This window comes from Lipophrys pholis, assembly GCF_963383615.2.
Source record: "Lipophrys pholis genome assembly, chromosome: 5".
Lineage (NCBI taxonomy): Eukaryota > Metazoa > Chordata > Actinopteri > Blenniiformes > Blenniidae > Lipophrys > Lipophrys pholis.
Genome location: NC_137628.1, coordinates 25,404,871 through 25,431,414, shown reverse-complemented (window position 1 = coordinate 25,431,414; position 26,544 = coordinate 25,404,871). Strand labels below are relative to the sequence as shown.

At 40.9% G+C, this 26,544-nt stretch overlaps 2 protein-coding genes across 2 annotated transcripts in view; one reads left to right on the top strand and one right to left on the bottom strand.

Moving 5' to 3' along the window:
• Positions 1-26,544, top strand: part of lrba (LPS-responsive vesicle trafficking, beach and anchor containing) — a 190,430-nt gene that overhangs the window by 96,220 nt on the left and 67,666 nt on the right. Inside the window, 4 exon segments of the mRNA XM_080463151.1 lie at positions 12,959-13,083; positions 13,420-13,434; positions 17,837-17,980; positions 19,707-19,843. Of these exon segments, the coding sequence (XP_080319277.1) occupies positions 12,959-13,083; positions 13,420-13,434; positions 17,837-17,980; positions 19,707-19,843 (421 nt within the window).
• mab21l2 (mab-21-like 2) lies at positions 20,858-22,695 on the bottom strand. Its single transcript, XM_080463152.1, has one exon. It carries the CDS (start codon positions 22,330-22,332, stop codon positions 21,253-21,255), a length of 1,080 nt encoding a protein of 359 aa, XP_080319278.1. The 5' UTR covers positions 22,333-22,695; the 3' UTR covers positions 20,858-21,252.

The following is a 26,544-nucleotide window of genomic DNA, read 5'->3' as shown; positions in this document are numbered from 1 at the left end:
GAGGATTCCCTCCACCAGACACCGGCCGTGCCTATCATTCCTGTGCCCTTTCCTGTCATCTAGTGTCAAGACGTAGACAGATCCACAGCCAGCCAGACGGGGTGACTACCTGTTCATCCATGCATTTTTGCCCGAGCACCTTGAGACTCAGGTGTACAACATGGCAGCCTGCTGTCTTTTTAAGACAGGAAAAAAGAAATGGATGGCTTGCAAGTCGACCACAAATGAAACAACTGGCACTTATCAGTTTTTTTTCTTCCTGTATCCACATCTTCACTTTTCCTTTTTTTTTTTTTTTTTTTGAGCAGAGGTCCACTGAGCATCCAGCCTGCTGTGGTGTTTATTTGGGTCAGGAATCATCTTTCATGTACATGACACCTCGACAAAGTCGACAGACAGGGAGGGGAGATGGGGGCAGATGATGGAGAACGCCAACTCACAGTCTCGGGGGACAGCCACTACTCTGCTCTTTTTTCCCCTCTCATACCTTCTCTTTATTGCATTCTAATAGGCTGACTAATGTACCATGGAAATTCACTCTGGATGCAGGAAGCTGTGAAAGGAAGAGGAAGGTGGCTGCAGCTGAAAAGTAGTTGGAGTGTGATGCACACAGTTTCTTTCATTATTTTGTTATTGTTGTTGACAATCTATTGATGCAGGGAATCTCTCTGAGGCAAATCCAAACAAGAACCAATCTACTCATGCAAGCCTACACCAGCATCCTTTTTATTTCTAGTTTCCTCCAACAATTCGGACCTACAGCTAGTGCCTCAAAACACACACCACACGTATACACACACACACACACACACACACACACACACACACACACACACACACACACACACACACACACACACACACACACACACACACACACACACACACACACACACACACACACACACACACACACACACACACACACACACACACACACACACACACACACACACACACACACACACACACACACACACACCTCGAGCACCAGCTCCTTTTCTCTGTGCTCCTCCTTCCTCGTATAAGCAGCTCATTTTCTGCAGCACCGCTGCTCTAATGGACGCCTTTAGGCTAGAGGCTTCCCAGCCAAGGGACATCCATCTTTTGGCATGTCACACTCCCGCACGGCAAAAAATCTTTGTGATGTGCACTCCAATTTTTCTTCAGTAAATCAAATCTTCCTTCCTTCAGAAAGACGAATGCTTTAGGGTTGGAGTGTTATAGAGAAAATCAATGCCAGCAAAATTGAAACAGTATGCCCCCGTATTGATCGGCCCTGTGAGATCGAAAACCAACAGCTTTGTAACTGTTCCACTGGACAGTTAGCTGACCTGTAATGGACAAACTATTGATATTAGCATTACTATTTTCTCTTGTGCTATGTCATTTCTCCACTGCAATGTTGAAGGGGAAGAAGCCGGAGCAGAACAGACATGGTTACTCCCAGCAAATGTAAAAAAAAAAAAATGTTAAACCTTTTTTACTAATGATACAGCAGACATAAATATTGGAGAGGTTTCTTGATCCACTGAGCTTTTTCTTTCCAGGTTTTATAAAATGTTGCATTTTATGATATCAACCTATGGACAAGGCAAACTTTTAAAATATATTTAAGATAAATTCTGTAATCCCTTTTTCCATAAAAGACATCAAAGAGTACAAACCTAATCCGTAAGCAGTGTTTTATATTCAGAATGTTCTTCCTGTACTTGCTGTCATTGCAATTTGATTTCATAATTCATCTCTCAAATAATTTTCATTATTTGTGTTAAAATTCATATGAAAAATTACATATTCATCCAATAATGACAATCTTGCATTATTAGACTTTACAGCAATCACATATTCACAGCATGTGATGCAGCGCATGAAAAATGTCAATTGTAACATTTACCAATATTCACATTCTGATTTAGTCGAGGGTATGTGAGAGTGTAGTTTAAAAAATAATGATCGCATATTCCTACAGCCAAAAGTATGAAGTTATTAGGATTGAAAACGAAGATAAGCAGCACAAACTCGGATAAAAAAAACATAAATTTTTTTTTTAAGTTTGATTTGATTTTGAACTAAGTTTTACCCTGTTAGATTGATTAGACTGGTGATCATTAGTGTCATTTAGTGAGAATCTCAGCGTCACAATCACAGCCAATTAAATGGTTTTATCATGCAAAGGTTTGATTCTAAGTTTAGTTCGAATAAAAACACTGACACAAATATTTTTGCTCAAAGGAACGGTTTGTTTTTGTAATGTTATTTGAGGTCATTGTTGGTTTAGGAAAAGAATTATGAGAGAGCCCAGTTCTGTCTAAAACAGGTGTGATTTTAGGTAACGGGCCACATTTGCTGATAACCTCTAAATTATAAAACTTACAAATTGTCTCTCAATTTTATTGAAAAGGAAGTACATCCCCAACAGTGGAAGCGCTGTGAAAAGGAATGTGGTCATAAACCTGCTCCGTCTCAAAACACAGCATTTCTGCAGTCTTTATTGCAAATGTTTTCCCAAACTCAGTGTTGATGCTCAATCCATTTCACAAGAAAGAAGGTATCAAACTTTTAACGCTGCGTCAATGATCTCTTGGCTACGAACATTGTTGCCATCTGCTGTTCATTGATGTCAAAACATTTTTTAAAAAACAAAGTCTTTGCACTGTTGTCCCAGGGGCTGGATTGGACCTTTTTTTGGGGCCGTTTAAGCTTTGTGTGCAATATATTACACAACCCTGACTTGCAACAGTGACTCGTCCTGTTAGTCAGTAGTTTAGTTTATCTTCTCTTGTTGAGCCACCTTCTCTGTTTTGTAGCTGCGTCACCCTCCAGTAGAACCAGCTCTGCTCCGAACACAGAGTTATGCTCACAGTAGTGGAGACATTCATGTTCACACTGTACTTTTGTTTTTTAAATAAATGATTGCATGAGAAGCTGTGCCAGCTAGATTAATCTCCACTTGTATGCTTTCATTCCAGACCTAAATCACAATTATGATACATAATACTGAATGTAATGCATGTGCTAAAGCCAAGGTCTGGACAATGTCTGCGCCGCCTCACGCGTGTGTTTTATGGTCACGCTTTACATTACGGCTGCTCGCGTTCCATAGATGCAAAGCTGAAAAAGGAAATGGGACTCTGGCATGTCAATGAAGATTATAACCATAGGAAACAAGAACATAACAGTTTAGAATACACTGACTCTCGGAAATGCACGACACGAGAGGGGCAGGAAGACGGAGAAGAGGGAGGGAGATAGGGGTTAGAAATATTTGTCACTGAAGGATCAAGAGTGGAGATGGAGACAAAGACAAGGCAGAGACATTTTTCCTGAGACATCCTTTCCTCTAGTGGCGAGACGAACTGAGCGATAGCAGTGAGTGATTGTGCACATTTGTATGTAAAATATATTAAGTTTGTATTCCTCAATGGATGTAAAAGTCTTCAGTGACTTATCAACTCCATCAGATTTTCTTTGTTTCCCTGCTCGGTTGTTGGAATAAATACTACAGCTGAGGTTATAAGAAGTTTGTAAATAAGATCTCAGCTTTTATTTTTATACAAGTATATCGGTTTTAGTCAGATTATTTGAATTACATCCTAAATTTTTCAAAAATAAGTTTACTTATTGTGACATTGAAAATAATGCATTATGCTTTTGGTCTGAACTGGTGATTTTGACCTTAATAGCTTTTTAGTTTGCTTATAAATAAATACTTTTAATCTAAACACAAACATGACCCAATGTACTGAGCACTGGCAGCTGCAGCGATCTGCAGCTTCCGTCTCATCCGAGGCAGAGACAGTTGTTTCCTTTAGCCCGCGTCCCGACTACTTCAGAACCAATTAGCTGGGGCTCCAGTTGTGATCATCCATCTGCCTTGATGCATTCATAAACGTATCCCATAAACATAGCACACCGAAGCAGCGCCAGGCCTGCCTTCGGTTACATTCACCTCTGTAAACGAGAACCTGTGTTATCACGCAGACGTCTCCAGCGCCCAAGTCCTTAAACGGGTTTAACGTGAAAAGCCTTCGCTTTATTAATCACGCACCATGACATGTGTCTGGGACAGAAAAAAGTTGCGACTCTGACAAAAAGGATGTTCCTCAAATCTCTGGGGAGACTCTTCAAGCTTGACAGACGTGCGTTCCATCAGTTACATAAAATAACGTGCCACGAGGGCCCTACCATGCAGTCTGGCTCATGGACATGAATTAGAATTTAGCCTTAATGATAACATTTACCTCCACTGTATATACAGTACAGTGGCTGGGTCTGTAAAGAATAGCAACAGAGTGTCATGGTGAAACATATTAACAGCTGATGATGTCCATATGTTAGAATGGTTAAGTGTTGCAGGGTCGACAGAAACTGAAGAATTACACTCAGTGGATCACTTAAAACGACAACAAAAAGTAAAGCTTTCGGGTTAAAACAGACACCTTTAACCTCTGAATAATTTGTTTTTTTCTCTTTTTACATGCATTCAATTGTTTCCTATATTTTCTGAGACTAGACATTATGTTGTGTAGCTCCCAATTTTTCTCTTAATACACAACAATCTGTGTTAAACACTATCTTAACGACTTTTTTAATTACATTTTTTTATCCGAGCTAGCATTAATATCTGCAGAAATTTAAGTTTTAGTAATTCATCTGTTGGATCGGATCAGTTTTTACTCTCCACATGACGCCGTCGCTGGTTCCTTTCTCAATTAGCTTTTCATACTGACCACTCTGCACTGAAAACAACCTATAAAAACTCCAGGGTTGGAGATGCTCTCACCCAGTTTTCTAGCCTTCACAATTTTTGGCCCCAATAGGATCAAATTAAGTTGAGGTTGTCATGTTGAAGAGCCTTAATATCCTTGGTATCTAAGCCGACTTCCTGTGGATTACCAGCATCTCCTATCATGTGAAGAAGACCCAACACAGTCGTTCCTCAGGAAGCTGAAAAAAAAACCAACAACTTCCCTCCTTTGTCAGCAATAAAGTACCACCTAACCTACTGCTGCACTGTCCAGCTGTACAGGGTAGAGCAGGTGGGACTCACAATTGGTGGTGAGAGTATCGGAATACATCAGATTAAGATAGTTACCTTCCCTGAATGACACTAAAATATACTTTCTTTTGTGGTCATTCAAAGGACCCTGGACACCCCCTGTTCTTCCTACTGCCCCCTGGAGACTCTTTAAAAATTGCTTCTACCCCCAAGCAAATATCTTTGACGATGAAAATTAGCTGTTTTCTTCACGTAGAAGTTTTCCAATTCTATTCCATTCACAGGTGACGTTATACGCTAAAGATGTTATATAACCACATCATGGTCGTAACTTTACGGCGTATCCATGTGATAATCTAAAGGTTGTCAGCCTCACCAATTTACTTGACTCTATTCCCTTCTTTAAATCTCATAGTTTCATTTTACTCTGCTGGTATTGTCCGTCCTCCTTCTCGCAGCTCGGAAATGTAATGGAATGCTAGTTATGAAGAATGAAAGAGGACCCCCATCCCAGAAAGACCAATTACACCATTGAGCCTCCGTGCCTCGCTGCTCACAGTCAGGCAGCTCTCTGTAGCAACTCTCAGATTTATGAGTTTCATATACCCTTAAGAAAGTATATGGCCTTGGTGGAGCAAGGTCACGATAAAAGGGGGACTGATCAATATCTGAATGAAAAGCCATTTGGGAAGTTTTTAGGGCTTTTTTTCCTTCCTTTCTCCCCGGATGCAATATCTGCGGAGTATCGATTGTCCGGGGCCAGTAGTTAGTCAAAGGCTATCTCCTTTGACTAACCCCTTTTGCAGCGTGTCAGCCACCCCCCCTCTGCTTCCTCTTGATAGATTGGTATGCTTCCAGCCACTGTAATTACACCATAGGACCAGCAGGTCATTTATTTTGCTACTTTCAACATTTACCAAAAAAAAAAAAGAAAAATCACTTTTATCTGGAGAAGCCAGCACATTCAAAGCAAGAGAAGCACACATAAAACACCTGGGTTGGCTACAATAGAGAGCATAGTAGTGTGAAAACTGAGGCTCTTCCTTTTAGTCGTAGACCTTTAGGTTGTATAGTCTCATGGTCATGAGTCTGAGTTCAAGTTCAGTGATCTGCCAGAAAAAGAACCGTTTTTTTTCTACTGATTTTTCATTGAGACGTTTCTGATTTCGATTAAGAATAAATAAATTAAATAAATAATTGCTGCACGAAGATTGAAGGCTCTCAATAAGCTTCTTCTTACTTTAGTATGGTTGGAATTTCTTTGAAAATATCCATTTCTACTGTATTTACTCACTTTATCAGGGACACCTGTACAATGCAATGATTTACAGCGTTTCTCCATGAGTTGTTGGAACAGATGAGGAATACAAAATGAATAAAAGATGTACACATTTTTCTCATTTACAGAAAAAGAATCTTTGCATGGACACTGTTTTACATTGCATTATGTTCTTACTTCTTTAAGAAATTAGACTAGATAGACAATGTAGTTACTTATTTTCATTGTTACACACACACACACACACACACACACACACACACACACACACACACACACACACACACACACACACACACACACACACACACACACACACACACACACACACACACACACACACACACACACGCGCACACTGGCTGGAGAGAGGGGACGAGGTGCTCATGAATAGCAGACAGGCTGAGATGAGATTGTAGAGCTTTGTGGTTCTGCAACACACTGCAGCAAAAAAACACACGTCAGACTTTCAGTATTAAACTGAGTTGAAACGATAAAAGGGCAAGGAGGATTTCATTATTGCATGCCTCTCAATGTAAAAGATTTCACACAATGTGTAAATTTCTATAATCATAAACGTAAAATTTTATTTCTTCTTCAAAACTTTTAGATAAATATTTAGTTGTTTTATTTCCGCTCTTTATTATTTTATTGTTGGCGTTTCAGGCGTCAGGTTAAACGTGGGCCCCGTGTTTGTGTTATAAATGGGAACCTTTAGACTGGAAAAAGGCGTCTTCAGACTTCCAATCTCAGCCGACCTTGAGCTTCTCCCCGCTGTTTTTCTTTTGGGGTGCGCTCGAAAACGTGGGTACGTGTTTAGATTTGTCAAACCATTCAAGATCAGCTCTGAAAGCTAGAGGTCAGAAGATTATTACAATGGGGGCAGTAATGGCAGAATTATGCAACTCCAGTCCAGTGGATGCCCTCATTACATTGCAGCAGTGGTGATAAATGGCCTTAAATGCATGTTGTCAAAATCAGAGGAAAAATGTGACTCTTCATCAAAAATACAGATGGCACCACTTCAGTAGTGTCGTACTGGAAGCCCGTGTACACAATTTAGTATGTAGTTGATACATTATAGAGCAATAAGAAAAGCCATTCTGATATTTTAGAACAAAAATATATATTTTATTTAATGTATTTACAGCCTATTTATTAGACAGTTGTTTTTGGTTAATATTTACTACAACACTTTGGTTTTTACCTCCCATGAAATCTGGTATAATTAGTGACTAATTGTCAGGCTTTTGTTAGTAAATTTACACTGAGTATAATTGCTGCTAATTGGAAGCCTCGCACTAAGCTGGTGGTAATTAGACCTCGATTTGCATTATTTCATGCGACTGCACTGCATTGTGGGGAGTCTGCAGCCCCTCGCCGTCCACCCGCGGGACTTCTTTGATCTTCACAAGCTGGAAGATGCAGTCTCTCTCTACCTCAGTCTCTCTCTCTCTTTTTTTTTTTTTCTGAAGGACTTTTTGAAAGCTCTTGGATGAATTGGAGTTAATTGGGAGGAGTGGAAGGTGCGAACGTTGGCTGGGTGATAACTGTGTGTGTGGGTGGGGGGGGGGGGGTCAGTAAAAAGGGAGTTACCATGAGAGCAATAAAACCAAAGGATGTGCACATACAAGGGCTTCTCTTGTTTTTTTGTTTCTGTGGGTTCTTCAGTTCAGTTATTTTTCCCTTTGACCTCATGCATATTCTTTTATTTATCAAATCTAATGCAACGCTGCAGTTCTATTAGAACTAGGAAAATTAAGTGACTTGATTCTGTGATTAATGGCAAGGATGGGCAAAATTGCATGTGGTGTGATAGAAATGTTGCCACGTCTGCGTGACCCTAACATCACCCCTGGTGAATCTTGTAAACAACATTAGTGGCAGCAAATTAACATACACACACATATAGATGGTCTCCTGTACACCTCATTGCAGTGGGGTGGATAGGCATTAATGCACATGTAGAAAATCACTTCGGCACGACTTAATCATGCCAAACGATTTCAGTGGGAAGGTGTTTGGTCCTGTTTCATTTTAATTTGAGTCTGGAGATCCCATCGACGCGCTCGCTGCTCCCCGTTTGTCAAAGAGCCAATGCCCCAGCATCCAGTCCTCGACATGACAAATCCTCAATCTAGCTCTCCCGTTTCTTCTAAACACATGGCTTATGCAAATCAAAGCAAAATGATCTTGGGGATACCAGCAATGTTTGAGCAATTTGAGTCCTGCCAATAGGAAGTGGCATTAATATAAAATAAGCAAGGGGGGGACTCTCCTGTGCATATGCAGGTCTCATTGACTGTACCCAAATTAATTTAGCAGAAAGCTTATAAACGACTGTTTGTGCCAAAGTGCAGCCGCTTGTAGTGATATATGAAAACATATCCACTCTGCATGTTCTGCTTGCTTTGATAAAGGTCATGTTAGTATTTGCATACCATCAGCTGTTGGTGAATGTAAACATGCAAAACTATATTTTCCTTTACCTCTTTGTTAAAATACTGCATTTAAATGAATTATGAAATGGAAATATAAAATAAAATTAGTAATCTCTTAGTTTGAAAATCAATTTCCGGTGTTTAAAAAAAAAAAAAAAAAAATACAAAAACAAAATTTTGGATAAAAATTTTTTTCAAAAAGGGCTAAAAAAACGAAACCACGCTGCGTCGGTCTCTGGACAATCAAGTCCCAGCAGATCTTGATGGATGGTCTTCATTTGTCCTTGTCAGCAAATGGACAATGGTGCCATTGAAATACGGCTGCTATCAAACTTTCAGGACCTGCACAGAGAATCTATTAACATGTTTAAACTGCCTGTTTGATGGCAATAATAATCACATTTGGACCTCATACACCCCTGCTTTGAAACCAAGTAATTCCAATGACATATGGTGATTAGGGAGGTGACATTGAATTGGAGTTGTTTGCATTACATTGGTTTTTATGCCACATTAGTGTTTTTACTTAGAATGAGATTAAACCTGATCTAGTCCCTCAGGGGGCATTCAGAGAAAGTATCACAACGCTTGGTAAACAAGAACTCACAAAAGCTGTGGAAAACAGTCTTGCGCATGAAAAAGGGACAAAAAGAAAGGGAAATAAATGACCTATGCATTTTTATTTCATTGTAACCATTTCATTGTTTTGACTGGAGCAACGTAACAGTATACAAAATATACAAGAAAAAACAAGATTAATAATAAGTAAAGACAAATAAGTAAAATCTTTCCGAATAAACTGAAAAAGATCATTGAAGTCATTGTTTGATTTGTTCACTGCCTGTCACTCTTCTCTCTCTCCAACTTCCATCTGAAAGGAAGAAACAAAGGGCTTCAAATTACAAATCTATTTCATGCTTCTCACAGGAATGTGTTTACTATCAAAGAAATGGTTAGTGTAGCTTACTCAGCCCCATCACTTTTCTAAACTTAGCCATTTCCAAATAAGCATTTCATTAATCCCAAACTCAGAATATTAACGGTTTAATTGTGGGGATTGCTCAGCATGAAAGCTGTCGCCTCTCCAAGCCAGACCTATTTGTACAGCAGCTCTGTTTTGACGTAAACAGACAATTTAGTAGAGCAATTCAAATCTCCCATCAAGTATATCCTTGCAGAAGTGTCAACGGTTTGTGTTGAGTTTATTAAATCCATGGCGTCACTGTTTCGTGAAGCGATTCGGGTTCGAGGGAGCACGAGGGCCACATGAAAGGAAAACCATTTGTCTTCTGTGTTGGTAAACTCCCTTGAATTTACAGCTGGGAGTTCTGAAGAGCACCCAAAAGATGTTTGGAAAAAAAAAAGAAAATGAAAGCAAAAAGGTGATTACTATTTACTACCTCACATAAAACTCTTCCGGACTCTGTTTTATCAGTAGCCAATGTGGTCTGCATTAGAAAAGGTTGGTCTGGCTTAACATTTCCTCCTTGACACACATAAACAGAGAGCCTCATGGAGGGCTTGTAAGCACTGATGTGTATCTGAGTATTGCTCAGACTTGGGAAAACACACACGCAGTCATCGCCTCATGGTTCCTCCAGCTTCATCTCCTGACAACAGTCACTCCAGGCTTAACAAGCCGTCCTTCCAGACACCTTTTATGGCCAAACTAATTACTAATTACACAAGTGGTTGGCGTGAGCCGCGGCACAACGCCAGCCCTTTGTTATTTTAATTGTTGTTATTTTGAAAAATGGCGCTTCCGTAAATTCTGCCAAGGATGCCCTGGGAGGATGGATGAGCCCTGAATAATTTATTATCTTTGTGGAAACACACTCGGTGTGTGGCATGGGGGTCGCATAGCGCCGTACATCTCCATTCTTGTTACGGCGGCACTCCAGTCGGGGATTGATGACGAGGTATCCTTCATCGTCTGTTCACCTCTCCCAGCACCTCGTCATTAGGGCCTCCACTGTCGCCTGCTTGGGGTGTGCTGGATGAATATGACTGGCAAGAGGTGCCCCCCGCAACCACCCACCCATCCACCCATGCCGTGACTAATTACTCCGGGCAACGGTTCCCCTCCTGATGGATTAATGCGTATTGTGCGAATGGGACAGATCCCCACCTTCCCCGAGATGAGAGACGAGTGCATCCCGATCTTGAGCCGCGTGGCACGCACAACCTTGATAATTATTTTCATAGATGAATACCGTTGCAGGCAGGATGATGAAGTGGCCATTTGCCTTCAGAGACTATCACATGCAAACACAGAGCGCGGTCTTTGTCACCGGAGAGAAATCTGGTCCTGCACAGACCCGCGTCCCTTGTGTCTCTCCAACCTGCATTCGGCACACATACACCAGCTTTCAGTTCATTCCTCTGAATATGCAGCATTTATCCTTTTTTTTTTTTTTTTTTCTTCCCCCCCCCCCCCTCCCCTCTCAATTTCTCACTCCATAATTAAGAATTTTCTTGTTTTGTAGCTCTCCGTACTCTCGCTCTCTTCTCTGCACTGAAATAAAATGCGCCCTACAGATTTAAAATGCGAGCAGCAGCCGCTCTCCGCTCGTCATCCAGCCTTTTGAGACCGATTGTTTCGTCCAGATAAATCAAATAATCAATGGTTTTCATTAGCTTGGGCATACAGGGTTTTAAAAGACCCGCTTGGAAATTGTATTTATTTTCTTGCGTAAAGCTCCTTTCCCCTTTTAGAGGCCCCTGTGTGATCATTGGTGTTCGACTGAAGATTTGTGAGGAGCCCCCGGCCAGAGCGGCATTCAAGAGTAGATCACAGAAAGTATGCTGGGGTTCTCCCGTCATAGGCCGTGCCACTGAACCCATAAACTGTGCCTTCCAACAACTTTCACTTTTACAGGATCTACTGAAGCTGTTTATAAACAACATTCTGGTGTTTCTTTTTTTTACATTTTTACTCATAAATATTTTAGCAGTGCTTCAGTCTTTCTGTAGCAATTACTTACATCTTTTAGCTTCATTGACTGGAGCAGCAAAGGTTTCAATGTGAAATGTAAAAGCAACCCTGACATATTTTTTTAATTTATGCATGATAGGTTTCTCCTTTCACTGACCCTAGAGGTGATATATTTATATATATATATATATATATATATATATATATATCTCTCCAGTATTTCACTAATCACAGTTATTGCCTCGGGTTTCAGGAACGCAGACCGAGTTCAAGTAACAGCTCAATGTCCAACATCGAGTCAATCTAAGACCAGGATTTCCTTCATTCCTTATGTTTATCATACAAACCTTTTAGGTGAAGTAAACTGACTGACTTCAGGATTTAGTCTCACTGAAGACTCTTGTGCGTGTTCTTTTCGCTCCACCTCAGCTGTTAATTGTTAACGCAGGTTTTATGTTTCAAAGAAAAGTAGATTTTCATGTTTTAAATGCGCCGTTATGCTGCAGAATAAAGTTAGACTCAAACCATTGGAAAAAAATATTAATAGAATGGAGCAATGATCTTTGTAAGCATTATTTTGCTTTAGGGCATTCCTAATGACTGTATTTCATTTAAATTGCTTCCAAATAAAAAGTGATAATTCATTTTAGACATTTACCAGAGTATGTATTTACAATCCAATATAGGCGTGAGTCCTCATTAAAAGTTAACACTTTCTTTTCCTTGAGAGCTCAGTGATTTACTGACTGGGTTGTGTAAGGAGAGATGTAAATTGGAAAGAAAAATGGACACTACAGGCATTGATTAATATTGCTAATGCTATCCATCCCCCTCTTTACTCTTGTAATGGCCTCCCCTCCCCGAGCCTGCGAGCCGTGAGTCCTGACAAGAGGCATCCTGCTGGGCTTGAAATGAGCCTCGAATGGAAGCACGTGCCGCAGAAGTTTGTGGAAAATGATCACGCTGTCATTTGCCTCCCTCAGCTGTGATGGTGCTTACTGACTCATTTTACCTCCTCAAAGAAAGTGGAGGAAAAAGGAGGCCAAGAAGGGGAACACCTTTGCCTCCAGATGGAGATTCTGTCATTGTTGACAGCAGGGATACAAAAATTTCTGGTCTCAGCTTGTGTATAAGTGAATGTTTTTCAAGACCGTTTCAGAGGGTTAAAAAAAAAAAAAAAAAAAACTCCAAACACAATGCTGGCTTTATGCATGCTCGCTCGGACCAAGTGCTAATGCCGGGCTGCTATACCATGCTGGCTGGTAATTGCTAACACATGTGCTACCTCTGTCTCGTTGCAGCCGGCCGAGGGAGTTCTGGCGCCTGGACTACTGGGAGGACGATTTAAGGCGGCGACGTCGCTTCATCAGGAACCCTTTCGGATCCAGTCACTCAGAAGCAACGCTCAAAGCCGCGGCCGAACATGGTCAGTACCGTCAACCACATCCGCCCCACCCCCACCCCCCTTCCTGTTATCTGCACAGGCTTTTTCCCCCACTCACCTGGCAGTAGCACCCTGAACAAGGCAATAAAAATTAGCCCTCCCGTTGCAATAAAAGATTTATTGTACCACAGCACACAATAAAATAGCGCCTACATTTGAATTTCGCACAGGTAATTTCATACTGTGCCTCACATTATGCAAATGTGGATACATACACGTGTCGGCTTGCTTTAGTCAGAAAATCAGTTTTGGAGTGAGTGCTTACGAATGCCGTGACATAAAATTTTATTCATTCTTTTTTTCTTGGCTGCACAACAGTGGCTGATATCAGTGGTAAGTAATTTGCACATTCCTTCTTCTTCTTTTTTTTTTTCCCTCAAAAAAGGTTGAAAGACGGACTATTTTTGGAGTTAAGCTTTTAATACTTTTCTTTGTGGGATATCTGGCCAGATTAGAGGTATATACTATATTGTTGGTCGTGACAGACTTGTATTATTTGGTGTATAACTCCACAGAGACTCCTGGCTAATATTGTTCAACAGTAATGAATTATTGGTCAATTATTATACCAACAAAAAACATATAGTAAACCCTTTTGGCAAAGAAATGGAAAAAGACACCTTGGATGATTAAATACAGTTTGCAAAGCAACTTAATAGAATGTTCAAAGCTGCTATTACAGCCACAACACTGATTTTTATCCTCTGTGGGATTACAAAATCTGATAAACGGTTAAATATCACTGCACTTTTTTAACGTTACGAATTGACAAGAACATTCCCATATCTGCATGACACATGTCCTCTGCATTAAGACGAGGAGTAACATGTTTCTTCTCGAGTGCATGTAATCCTTCATTTCTGCAAATATCCATCACAAACCAGGGTTTGTAATCATTTCTCCTGCCGGGATTACACAAACCAGTGGAATCTATTACTTTCCTTCCCTCAAAAAGAAATGTCAGTTTGTGGACCTCAGTGCTCCCAAAGACAAATGGCAGGTGTGACAGAAGTCAATAAGGATATGATATGAAAGCATTAAGTGTCGGGGACCCTGAGAGACTTCTGGTCTGCAGCGTGGAGGCGGCTGGGGAGCAAAGCCAGTGTCCAGCTGGTTGCTGTTCTTCTGGAGCACGCCTCTGAATTTCCACTTTATGTTTTCCTCTCAGCCTGGTCATGACGGGGAATGGACACATCACTTACGCTCTGTCATTGCCTCCTCTTTTCTTTTTTTTTTTTTAAAGGAGTAATGCACCCTGTGTACTGAGACATTTGGTCTGGTGTTGGATTTAATTCTCACATTATACCAGTCGGCGTGCTGTGTATATTCATCACTGGTGGAGGAAGACAAATTCTTGCAAACAACATTTGGTTTCAAAGTCAAGTCTGTGTAAAAATAGCCGGCGGCCAGTCGTGGCAAGGGTACGCTACCTCGTGAGAGTACACTGCTTGGCTGAACTATGGGAATATATCATTAAAATAACTCTCTGACATTGAAGCCTGACGGCATCCATTTTCTGATGTAACCTTTCGTCTTGTTTTAGTCGACCCGACATTTGTTACGGAAGTGCAGCTCAAGATGAGAATGCAGGGCTGAGTTTTCAAACGGAGCACAAAGGTCATATCTGGCTGTAATTATATTCATCAGATGCAGAGGGGGGAAAATGCAGTCTCACTCCCTAAGAAAATATTTAGTGTGAGATCAAGCCTGAATTTACCCTCATTTAGCAGCTACTTGTGGCAGCACTTCTCAAATCTCGAGCTGGATCGTAAAATTAGAAGCAAAGGGGAGAAAAGTCGATACTTTGTTTGGTGATATATTGTAATTGAATTTTGTTTAACGGGGCTTTACTGGCTATGTGTTTTCTCAAAACGCAAAGAAAAATCTGCATTTCTAAGTATAAGATACACACAACTGTTATCATTCATGCCGCGCCAAAATGATTTCCACAGGAGAGCGTGCGGCTGCCAGTAGGCTTGAGTAGGCCGTTATGTATTTATGGCTGGAAAGAACCATCTTTCCTGGGGATTGATTTGGTCTGGTCCTGGGCCCGTGTACCCGAGGTGGCAGAGTAAATACCTGAAGACTAATGTCTCTGTTCTGGTAATCAATACTCGCCTCATGACCACACTCCTGGCTACGCTCCCGTTAAAAACAAATTTGTTAATTCTGACAATTTAATTGCTGGGTCCATGCATGCCTTGAGTTGTATAAGCAGGTAGTTGAACCTCTCAGCCAGCGGGGGGAAAGGCTCTTGGAAAAATTGTAACCTGTTGGCTTTTACGTGCGTCTTGTGCATACGCATGTGTGCTGAGTGATGAGGCTGAAGTGGACGGGACTTCTTTCTTAATGTGACAGACTTGCTTATTGAATAGATTGTTCATCATTTCAATTGTTTTGAATTATCCTACATTTTAGTTTACTTTAATTCGTGATGCGTGTGGATTTAAGTGTTTCTTTGTTGCTTTTCTTTTTTCTACCATAAAAATGTGCTAATTCATGATGATTTAAAAACAAAACAAAACTTTAATTTATATTTTTCACGGACACCATGTTTTTGAGAAGCAATCCCGCTCCAAATAAAATGTAAACTGAAGCAGAACTATAACTATAACTGAGTTGGCATGCTCTTCATGATCTCCAAACACACACACACCCACACACACTCACATACATGCAAGCACACACATACACACGCACCCACACGTGTAATCACACAAAACCCAAACCTCAGACATGTCAAGTTAAAAGAAGGGGGGAAAAAGAATAAACAGTATCTACTTTGGGAATAGAAAAGCTAAGACATTAGCACGTAGCCTGTCACTTCTGTCCATGTTCCATGTTTATGTATCTGGTAATAAGTGACAAAACTTTAGTCAAAGTAACTCTATTGAATAACTAATCAAGCCAGCGTGTCGACTGCTCATTTTTATTGTTTCAGTTCCTTGCCTGTGCCTCATCATGAAGCACTATTAATAACCTCTGAGGTTTAGTCGCAGAGTGTGTTTGTAATGCTCGATCCTGCATGTTTTTGTGCTTATCTTAATTCTGGAACAAGAACTGCTGAGCGTGCACCGCGAGGAAGTTCAAATACATCTCTGTTTTTAAAGCTCATCTGACAAGTCCCCTGTCCACTTGCTTGGTGCGAATACAATGGCATGTGGTACGTATTAGGGGAGCTGGTAGTAATTTCAGTGCTGCTAACTAAAGAATCCTCCAGGGAGGCTTAATTACAGGAAGGCCATTCTAAATATCAGTGAGCCGCATATTTTCCATGACAAGAGATTTTTTAAGTCTGGGTCTCCTTGCAGTTTCGGAGCGTATGGCTACATGGCGCGTCTGTGCATTTTTAGGAAGTGCAACTGATCTGATCTCCACATCTCAGGTGATGATGACGGAAGAAATGCATTTACTTTTACCGGGATGACCACCATTAAAACACAAATACACGCACAGAAGCAACGAACGCTCTCGCTCTTTTACCAGCTCCATTTACAAATATGGAGGACTTGTCAGAGAGCCTTTGTGCTGTGGATGTATATATATATATATATATATGTGTGTGTGTGTGTGTGTGTATGTGCGGATCTTTACCATGCACCACTGGGACATGCACGGCTCTGTAAATGTTTGCAAATGACCCCTTTTGTTAAATAATCTATTCGCAACCTCAAGTCATCCTCAGTTGAAGTCAAAATGGTTAGTGTGCGACCATAAGTTTGTTTAAACATGTTTGGATAATCTTCATGTGATATGTTGTTTGTTATGATGTGTGTTAAAAGGGCAATATGTATTTAGGATTATGCCTTCCTCTCATCACATATTTTTGGGAAGTTTTGGAATTTTATTTCTTCTTCTTCATTTGCCTGCCTGGATTCAGCCCAGCCAACCGTAAAAGAAACAAGAGTTGCACTTAATTGTTAAATCCAAGTTAAGCTATTAATAAACCAAATGCTGCCTCCGAACACGCCACCAACAAATTCATTAGAGGATACACATGTCGGTTATTATACTGACTTCAAACATCGATTTCGATTGATAGATAGATGCTTTTTTAATCCTGGGGGAAATTTTAATTAAGCTGACCAAAGTAAAACATGTAAGTTAAAGCTAAAAATGTTATGTGACTTACCTGTTAGAATTTGTCACATTTTTTTATTAACTTCATGTAAAGAAATGTAAAACTAAGAAATAAAACAAACAGAAAGTCGTATTCCAGTTAATGATTGAGTTTGTCCCAGTCACTAAATCGATATTCATTATTTACAACCTGGAGCTTAAAGCAGATGGAAATGACTTATTTACAAAACACCAAAAATACTTTGAAGATAATAGTTAAAATGTACACGATAGTCTATAAACTAAGACCGTTTTTTAAACAGTTGAACAATTTCTCTTCTAATGCAAATACCAGTAAAATTACAAAAATTAAGTTTCTTGGAGGAATCAAGCTTCAGTATGTTATCTTGAATGTAATTATGTGTGGTGTGGATCACAAATCCATTATTTTGAATAATTGCTTTTAATTGCTCTATTTTATTCATGTAAATCAGCATCATTTATTTATTTTTTTAATCATCTTTTATGTCAACGTTCCTGTCATATTTCCATAATATAAAGTGTGTTGTGGTTACATGCAAAAAGCTATTTAATGATCAACATGTATCACCCTATGATACTTCATGTTATGATAAATAAAATATAAAATAACGAGGCCCTTCCCTTCCATCCCTAGCATCAGAGGAGGATGTTCTCAAAGGCAAGCAGTCCATCAGGGGTCAGGCTCTCGGGAATCAGAACTCGGAGAGTGAAGCCTCTCTGGACGGAGATGATGACACCCTGTCCTCTTTGGAGGAGAAGGACCTGGATAACTTAACAGGTAAAGGTGGAGCTCTTCTTCCTCACCTCTCACACCTGTATTTTAATTATTCTTCCTCCTCCCTCCACTGCTATCTTTAATCCTTTGCCATCCAGACCAAAGAAAGATCATCAGTGTAATTTTTATTTAATGTCTTGTCCTACCAATGCATGGGCTTTTTTGTTTGTTTTCAACTCTTATAATGCAGATTCTTTGTCTCTTTTAGCAGGTTACAATAATTGTTTGCCTGTGACTAAACTTCTTTTTTTCCCCCACATATAGTTACTTAAAATCACAATTTCCTTAAGCACCTTTTTCAACAAACATGCCGAATTTTTTTAGCACCCAGAATTATAAATGTGATCCACTTGGTTCATTATGCTGCACTAGCTAATGAATACAATGGTGCAAAACACAATATCTTCGCTGTCTGTTACACAAACATTCCCTGTGGGCCTGAACAATGTAAGCACTTTTTCTAAACTCAGCAATAGCAGGATTTAATCCAGGATTGTGTTTATTTGGTGCAAGATCTAGAACAACATAAACAGTTTTCTTTGAATAATATATTTAACTTCCTCCCTGCACGATCGGAGATCTTTAAAGTACCCATAGACTGATTTTGATGCCTTTTGCAAATTGTCATACCTTTAATGAGCTTTTTGTTGAGGGGAGCCTAATTATATATCATATCGTCAGTTAAGCGGATTGCAGTGTAATCCGCATTTATATGTGCAGTGACAGCACCCAGCAGACTAAGCTGCAGTAATGGGGCTCAGAGTGCTATTAAAATAATGCAGCTGGGATGACAATAGGATTACGGGTTGGATCCTGTCTAATAAAGTGATATATACAGCGAGAATTGCCCTGGAACTTCGTCTGAGGATGTGCAGCTTCTCCTCTTTAAGCAGCTGTCTGCTCCAAGGTGTAATTGAATGTCTTTTGAGTGAATGCAAAAAAAAAAAAAATAAAAAAAAAATGTTATTTCAACCCACGGATAACGTGTCAGTACTCACGGGGTTCACGCGAGGCAGAGGACTGGAGATATATCTGCTTATTCACTGGATTTGCGCAGAGTGTGAGGGTGCTGGGGGAAATCAAGCCCGCGGCTCCGGAGCGCACATCTGCAGACACAATGCCTCCTCACATGCGCTCCGCTCCCAGCCAGCGCTCCCCCGAGTCGGACCCTCATTGTCATTGCGGCATAAATTAAGATTGATGAGAGATGAAACGATGCCTCTTCAAGGGGAGGGGAAAAAAAAAAAAAACCGCTCAATCGATCGAGATTGACGGACACTTTTGACAATAATGCTTTAAATGTATATTTTAAACACTGCGCGGTATTTAAAAGTACACGCATGCGTAAATGTTGTGTTGGGATTTGTCAACCAACTGCTGAGAATTACAGAAGGGAAAGTACATAAATATATTTTTTTAATAGTATGATGTTGACGTAAATGCTGAGTTGCATTCAGCTTTAAAATTACACCCAGATTGTTTTATGTTTTTTTTAAATATATATAACTTATGCGGCCTTATCAATACCACTGATCCAATTTTCCAGGATTGAATGTCCAGTGTGAGTCTTCAGGTTATCTTTCCAAGACATCGACTCAGTTTCTAAGTTACTTTACCGCTGAGGAGAAAACTGCCTGAACCTCCCACACACACATACACACACCGGGGAGGAGGAGGAGGAAGAAGCCGCGCTTGCTTGCTGGGTGACCGGCTTGTATTTGTCCCACAGGCCCGGTAAACCTGAGCACCAGCGCTCAGCTCATAGCTCCGGCCGCGGTGGTGAAAGGCACCCTGTCCATCACCGCGTCCGAGCTCTTCTTCGAGGTGGACGAGGAGGAGGCCAGCTTCAGGGCCATCGACCCAAAGGTGAGGGACCCCACGTGTCACACTGTCACTCAGAAAGGCCACGCGCAGACATTAGGGTCTGATCACAAAAATCTAATTCATTATTAGAGATTGTTTTCATTTGTTTAGAATAATAACAGAAAAACAATTATAATTACAAGTTTGGTGATCTTGTTTTCTGTCAACTTTTTACGCGTGATCACATTCGGGTGTGGGGGTGGGGGGGTTATTTAATAACAGCATTTTGTTTTGTAATTTTGTTTGAGGGTTTTAATGTAAAACGTCTTTTTTGTCTATCTAATATTTAACACTAGTTATGATTTTCGATATTTTTTTCATTGGGTTAAATATGAAAAAAGGGAATATTCTATAGTAATTACATAGTTTTATTCTGCTTTGTTGTAAGCAGCTCTCTAGGAATGAATAATAAACTTTGTTATTAAAAGTAAAAAAAAAAACTGTAGCTGCTCATAGTGAACAGAAGAACAACAGGTGGTTGTGTTTGTTCTGTGGATGCAGTCTAACACTCCGTGAAATTATCCCATTTGTTTTCAAGTAAATAACTATTTAAAAACGTTGCTTCAATAATATCCAGATCAAGTCAATCATTTCATTATCAGTGTTTTCAGAAAAGCTTAGTACAGGATGTTTTGTAGAAATTAGATCGATTTTTTAAATGTCTTTTTAAGATTCATGTTTTTGCTTTAAGCTTTTTGTTGTTGCTTAAAACTGAGAGCAGAGATGCTCCCAGACCTGTGATATTAACAATAATCCGTTGATTTACATTTTTTTTCCACGCACTGCGATTTACTGCCTGTAGAAATGTGGACTGGACACACACTGTTGTTGAGTTCAATAGCAAAGGCATTTTTTCCCCTTCAACTCTATGTTGACCATATTTTCTCCTGTGGAATTAAGTCTCTCTCTTCATCATTCAACAATGAAATAAATAGATTTTTGTTTTTTTTAATCCAGCGTGTTTACCTGTCATCTCGGCTGTCAGAACACGTCAAAACACAAGGCCAAGTTGTAATTTAATTCGCAACATTTTATTAACATTTCTCTTTAGGTCACATAATGAGAAAAAAAAAAAAAAGAACTTGGCACGCTACATTTTATTCTTTCACTTAACGATTTTGTGCATATATTTAAATAAAAGTTTCTTCACTTTGTGAAAACATTTAAAGAAGACAAATAAAAGTTCTTACATTTATTTGAAAAATGTACCTTCTGCTTCTCTCTGGCAGTGGCCCAATTGCTCCATTTAAAAAGGATGTTTTGTTCGTTGCATTTCTCAATTCTTGCTTCACATTTCTTGGAGACTCAGTTTGGTGAAATAGTCTTTTTAAGTTTGTTTGTTTTTTTTTTGTTTTGTTTTGTTGTTTTTTTTTATCCCAAAAATGTCTCTTGGTGCTCTGGCGACATTCAGCTCATAATTTGTCCAAACTTTTCGCATTGGTGAGGATTTCCCTCGCTAGTCTCCACGTCTGCTTCGCTGCAGCCTCCAGGGCCGAGTGAGGCTTCCCCTGAAACAAGTCCAAGTTTGGCAGAAAGTAGTGGGGACATCTGCGGCACTGCAGGCAGGATATGAGCTGCAGCAGGATCCCGTTCAGCCGGTCTCCGAGGCAAGACTCGTCCCAGTCGGTCTCCCTCGGGTGCTTCTCGCACTCGTACAGCAGCAGGGTCTTCATGTGGTAGTTGTGGAGGGGCTGTCCCGGCAGCTCCAGGTGGCGGTCCCGCAGGGTCTTCAGCACGGACAGACACTTCTTCCTGCAGCCAGCCATCAGCAGCCGGTTCTCGGCCTCGCTGAACTGCAGCACCCAGGCGTCGCTCTCCGCGGAGCTCTGCTTCCCCGTTAGAGAGTAGCACTCTTTGGAGAGGAGGTTAAAGCCCTCTGCTTTCACCTCCGCCACCCGGTTGGGGCCGGGCCAGGGGATGTGGGGCATGGGCCACTGCGCCGCACTCCGAGGCCAAATCCCAGTGCACTTGAAGGCGGGGGTGATCTGCACCACGTACCTCTCCCTGATCCGTAGTTTGACCTCGCTGGTGTCGGCTACCATCTTTACCACGTCGCGGTAGCTGCATTTATCCACGGCCTGCGCCACCAGAGTCTGAAACCTCGAGCGGATCTTCCTGGCTGATAGGTAGCCCGAGGCGGTGATGAACTCGACCCACAGCGACATGCTCCTCTTGCGGCCATCGCTCAGCTTCAGCACCGCACATCCGGGCAAAGAACCGTCGTCCACAAAGTTGAACACCCCCATCTGGTTGAGGTAAAGCACCACCTCGAACTCATTGGGGGAGATGACCTCCATCCCCTCGTAGCGTGCGTCTATCTCGCTGAGGGAGCTGATGAACCGGGGCTCCTGCACCTCCACCTCTTTCAGGACATCCGACACCACTTTGCAAACCTCCCTTATAGTCTTCGCAATGGCCGCTTTGCGCGCCTGGCATCTCTCGTTGTAGTATTTGTTGAGCTGGTAGACCAGCTTTGCCTGCGTCGCTATCATGTTGGGGCAGAGGTCCGGGCTGTACACCGGGGAGTCGCAGTAAGTTGACGGATCCAATGCTTACCGGTAACGCCAGAGGCAAAACGCTTGCCCGTACAGGAAAATGTATAATCAAAGTTTTTTGTTTTTTTTCTTTCGTTGCTTTTGAAGCGGATAGACGTCAGTGTGTGGAGGAGGGAACGGATAGGGATGCAACGTAATAGCCTGCTAAATATCAGTCCAAGTCCTGAGCACTTCCAGCGCGGCTCAGAAGATTCATATTCAGGCTCCGGGTCGCCCTCCGTGTCCTGCGCTAAAAACACCGTCTGCGGCCACTCATCTCCTCTCCCTCTCGCTGCTGTCCTCTTCCTCACTTTTCGTCCACACTCAGCTTTGAGCTGGATTTGTGTACTTTATGAATGGCTCCTTTAGAAGGGTGAAAGGGGGTCGGGCTTCTCCTCCTGCAATCATGTGCGGAGCTGTCAGTGCGCGCAGCCAATGAGCACAGTCGCAGCCAGGCGCTCCTGCAGCTCAGCTCCAGTCCACCTCAGCAGCATTGGGGCGCACGGTGCCTGTCCGCTGCTCCCAGGTCGAGCCGGATAAACACAGACCTTTGATTTTATACGGGAGAATGCTTGTGTACAATCTGCAAGCCTCCAGTGCAACCTTTTTTTTTTTTCTTTCTTCTCGAGGCGAGCGGATGCCATTACGCACAGTTACTCCTAATGCGCGCTGGGAGCTGCGATTTCAAACTTTAGAGCTTCTTTTATTCACCCAATATGTCTTTCTCGCAACATTTCTCTTCATAGTTTCGCTTTGGATTAAATTCAGTTATTTCAAGGGTTTTTAATTTCCTGAACACATTTCTTCATTGTGTTTTATCGTACATGCCCTGCTTTTCAAACAAATCCCAACAAAGCTGTCTAGGTTTCATTTCTTCTGCTTTACCTTTACAGATTTAAGTATATTTCGGCTTGTTTCTTTCTATATTTTTAGAATACATGTCTTGCATAAAGCATGGCCGCAATTTTATTAATTCAATTTAAAGCCTAAAAGTGAAGCCACGTTTTTCGTTTCATTGGCTCAGTTTACGGTTTTCAGTTGCAATTCTAATTCTAATTCCATACGTGATCAAATAGTTAAGATGATTTGATCCATGCAAAATAATGTACATTAATCCCTTTGAATATTGTATATACACTGAAATCTCGGCGCGTCTTTTCGTTAAGGTGCGTTTCAAAAGCGACGTGCACTTGCAGTTTCTAGGCTCCAAACGGGTTTCAATTAAATTAAAGTGAAACGATGCCGGAGATGATCTTTTTATCTATGTGGTCGCCTTTGAGTGAAAGATCTTTTAGGGATTTCTCTTGAACATTTTGGTGTTATTTACGCAGCCAATACTTTTTATATGGAGTCAAGTGACCGACCGAGGCGTGCGTCCTCGGCTTCTCTCTGACCACACACACACACACACACACACACACACACACACACACACACACACACACACACACACACACACACACACACACACACACACACACACACACACACACACACACACACACACACAGCGCGCGCGCCCTTGTTAATTTGCCCGTGGGTTTATCGCTGTGAACTTTGTCTCCGGGCTCCTCAATAATTGAACCGGGGGTTTGGAGGTGTTGTAATTAAAGTGCTCTTGTCACCCAGACTTCATGTAGGGAAGTTTAAAAAAAAAAAAAAAAAAAAAAAGAGTCTTCGCATCCCCCACAGACGAGAGGCGACGGTCGGAGACATATTTAGCCACGCGGTGGGAAACCATAAAATCCTGCAGTGTGAAGTTTAGTCCCCGGTGTGGACGCAGTCCGTTACCTTTTGGAACCCGAGCACACGTGCGCGCGTCTCAGTGTGGTCGCGGTCATTAAATGTGATTTTGATAAATCCTTTTGAGCGCCGTTCAACTGTCACTGATTTAAATGGAGCTGCAACACAAAATACCGGTTTTATTTTGAGAAAATGTATGTTCTTTGCCCGATCTTCGTCTGTTATTCATTTATTTTTTCAACCATTATTAAATAATGGATTTTGCTGTCTGTTAGCCTCAGAGGTGTTTCTGACTGTAAATATAGCTCCAGGACTTCAAGGCCTGCTGGAGCTGCCTGTGCTCAGATCCACTGGCCACACTGTTCTGTCTAACATTCATTGGGCTGTATTTTTCCTAGATTGCTCAACTTAAGTTCCACTGCAAGGAAATAAACTCAGATGACTTTTCGGAGTTTTTGTGTCAGCAAAATATTAAAAAAAATTTTCAAGTATAAACTTTGACTTTTCTAAATAGTTTTAGATAAGGCGGATTATAGACTCAGTAATGATTTCCAGAATCTCATTTCTTGATATAAAGTAGCCAAATATGCAGTTGATTCTGATACATTTCAAGAAAGCTTTAATTAATGATCTTCCTTTGACTTTTGCAACAGCATCATTTGAACTTCATTGAACTTCACTTTTTTCCCCACAGGCAGGGAATACATTTGTCACTTATATTCTTTATTGGGGAAAGCACAATGGAGCTCACATAACGCCAACTGAGCTATATTTTTATGTCAATTCTCAGGTTTGTTGTACTGCTATAGTTAAACAATTTGATTGTTCAGTGTTTCAGTAGTCTGAACTATTTAATATAATCTGTGGATTGGCTGTGGAGAATTCAAAATAATTAAGCATGACGTTTTACTTTTTTTAAACAATACATTTTCTCCTCAATTAAGGTTTGCTTTTGTAGAAAGATCCCATTTCTGTCACTGCTGTTGAACAATCACCAAAAGTCAATGTCTGAGTTATTCCAAGAGCTGCAGAGACTCTGACAAAACAAAAATTTGGCCAAAGAACCTTGTTTTTTTTTTCTTCTTTCTTTTTTTTTGGTGATAGACGAATAACAAAAAAATACTTGGCTGAGATGAGGCATTTCTTCCCGCAGCAGGAAGGACAGCGGCCGTTATCCTACTGTGGGTTTGGAATTCAGAAAAAGATGAAATAAGTGAGAAAAAATGTCTGGCTGTTTGATTTCAGGATGACTGTTTATTATCAAGCCCACAGCTTCAGAAAGATTAATCGACACCACTTAGACAGCTAGTGTCCAAATATTATGAAGGACATGTGAACTGCAGCTTAATAGAATATATGGCGACACAAAGTCAGACTTTTTTTAAAGACATTATGAATCCTCTCTGGCTCACTAATAAAAACTGTATCAGCAACTGGTTTCATTTTTCTTTGCAAGGATGAATGGGATGGACACAGTGGATCAGATGGGATAAAAAGTATGTTGATGTGGAAAGGTCATCCGCATGCCAGAATAAGAGTATTTCCTTTGTTTGCACTCACATTTCTGTCCATCACAATCACATCACATGCTAACCCAGCATTTTATGTTTTGTCAACTGTATTTATTTCTGTATTCTAGATTTTTCATTTAGAGTTTCTTTTAATCTAATAACCAAAATTCAAATAATGGACTTTCACGCAAACATCCCTTTCTCTGTTTTTATCCTGAAATAATTCTGAATTATGAGTTTTCTGGAAAGTTTCCACTGGTTCGTAATGACAAGAGAAAAGATCAGGAGTCTGTGAAGGAAGTCTTTGATCTGAGGTGACTCCGCTCTGATCCCCTCACAAGCACAAAAGTCTGCAAATCTCTGCCAGCTGATGAGTAACCTCAAAGCTTGGAGTCCTTCTACTTTTCTTGCAATCTTCTTATCCAGTTTTCCAAATTGTTGATACTATTTTTCTAATTTTTAACATCTACCGCGAAGACACCAATCTTTTGGTACATTTGACCTTTTATGTGTGGATTCCAGTACAGGATGCATGACCATTTGTTTTGTTCATCTACTTGTTGAACGTTAAACCTGCATTACCACTATGCCAGCAATCCCCCCCCCCCCCCCCCAAAAAAAGGCAAATCATTCTTTTTTTGTTACTTAAAATTAGTGTTGAGAAAAGAGGAAGTTAGTACATGGGTTTTTTTTTAAACCCCCCCCCCCCTCCACATTTCTCCGGAAACATGATCAGTGCAAGGAAAGTGGCTCACTGCCTCCCAACAGACACAAACATCCACATGTGCACACAGGCTTGCATCTGCAGACATGTGAACCGAGAGTAAATCTTTGATGCCGTTGTTCACACGTTTTGTCGCTGTCTCCCAAACCCCGGATGGACCCAGCTGCTCGCTCCACAGAGGGCTCAAAGAAA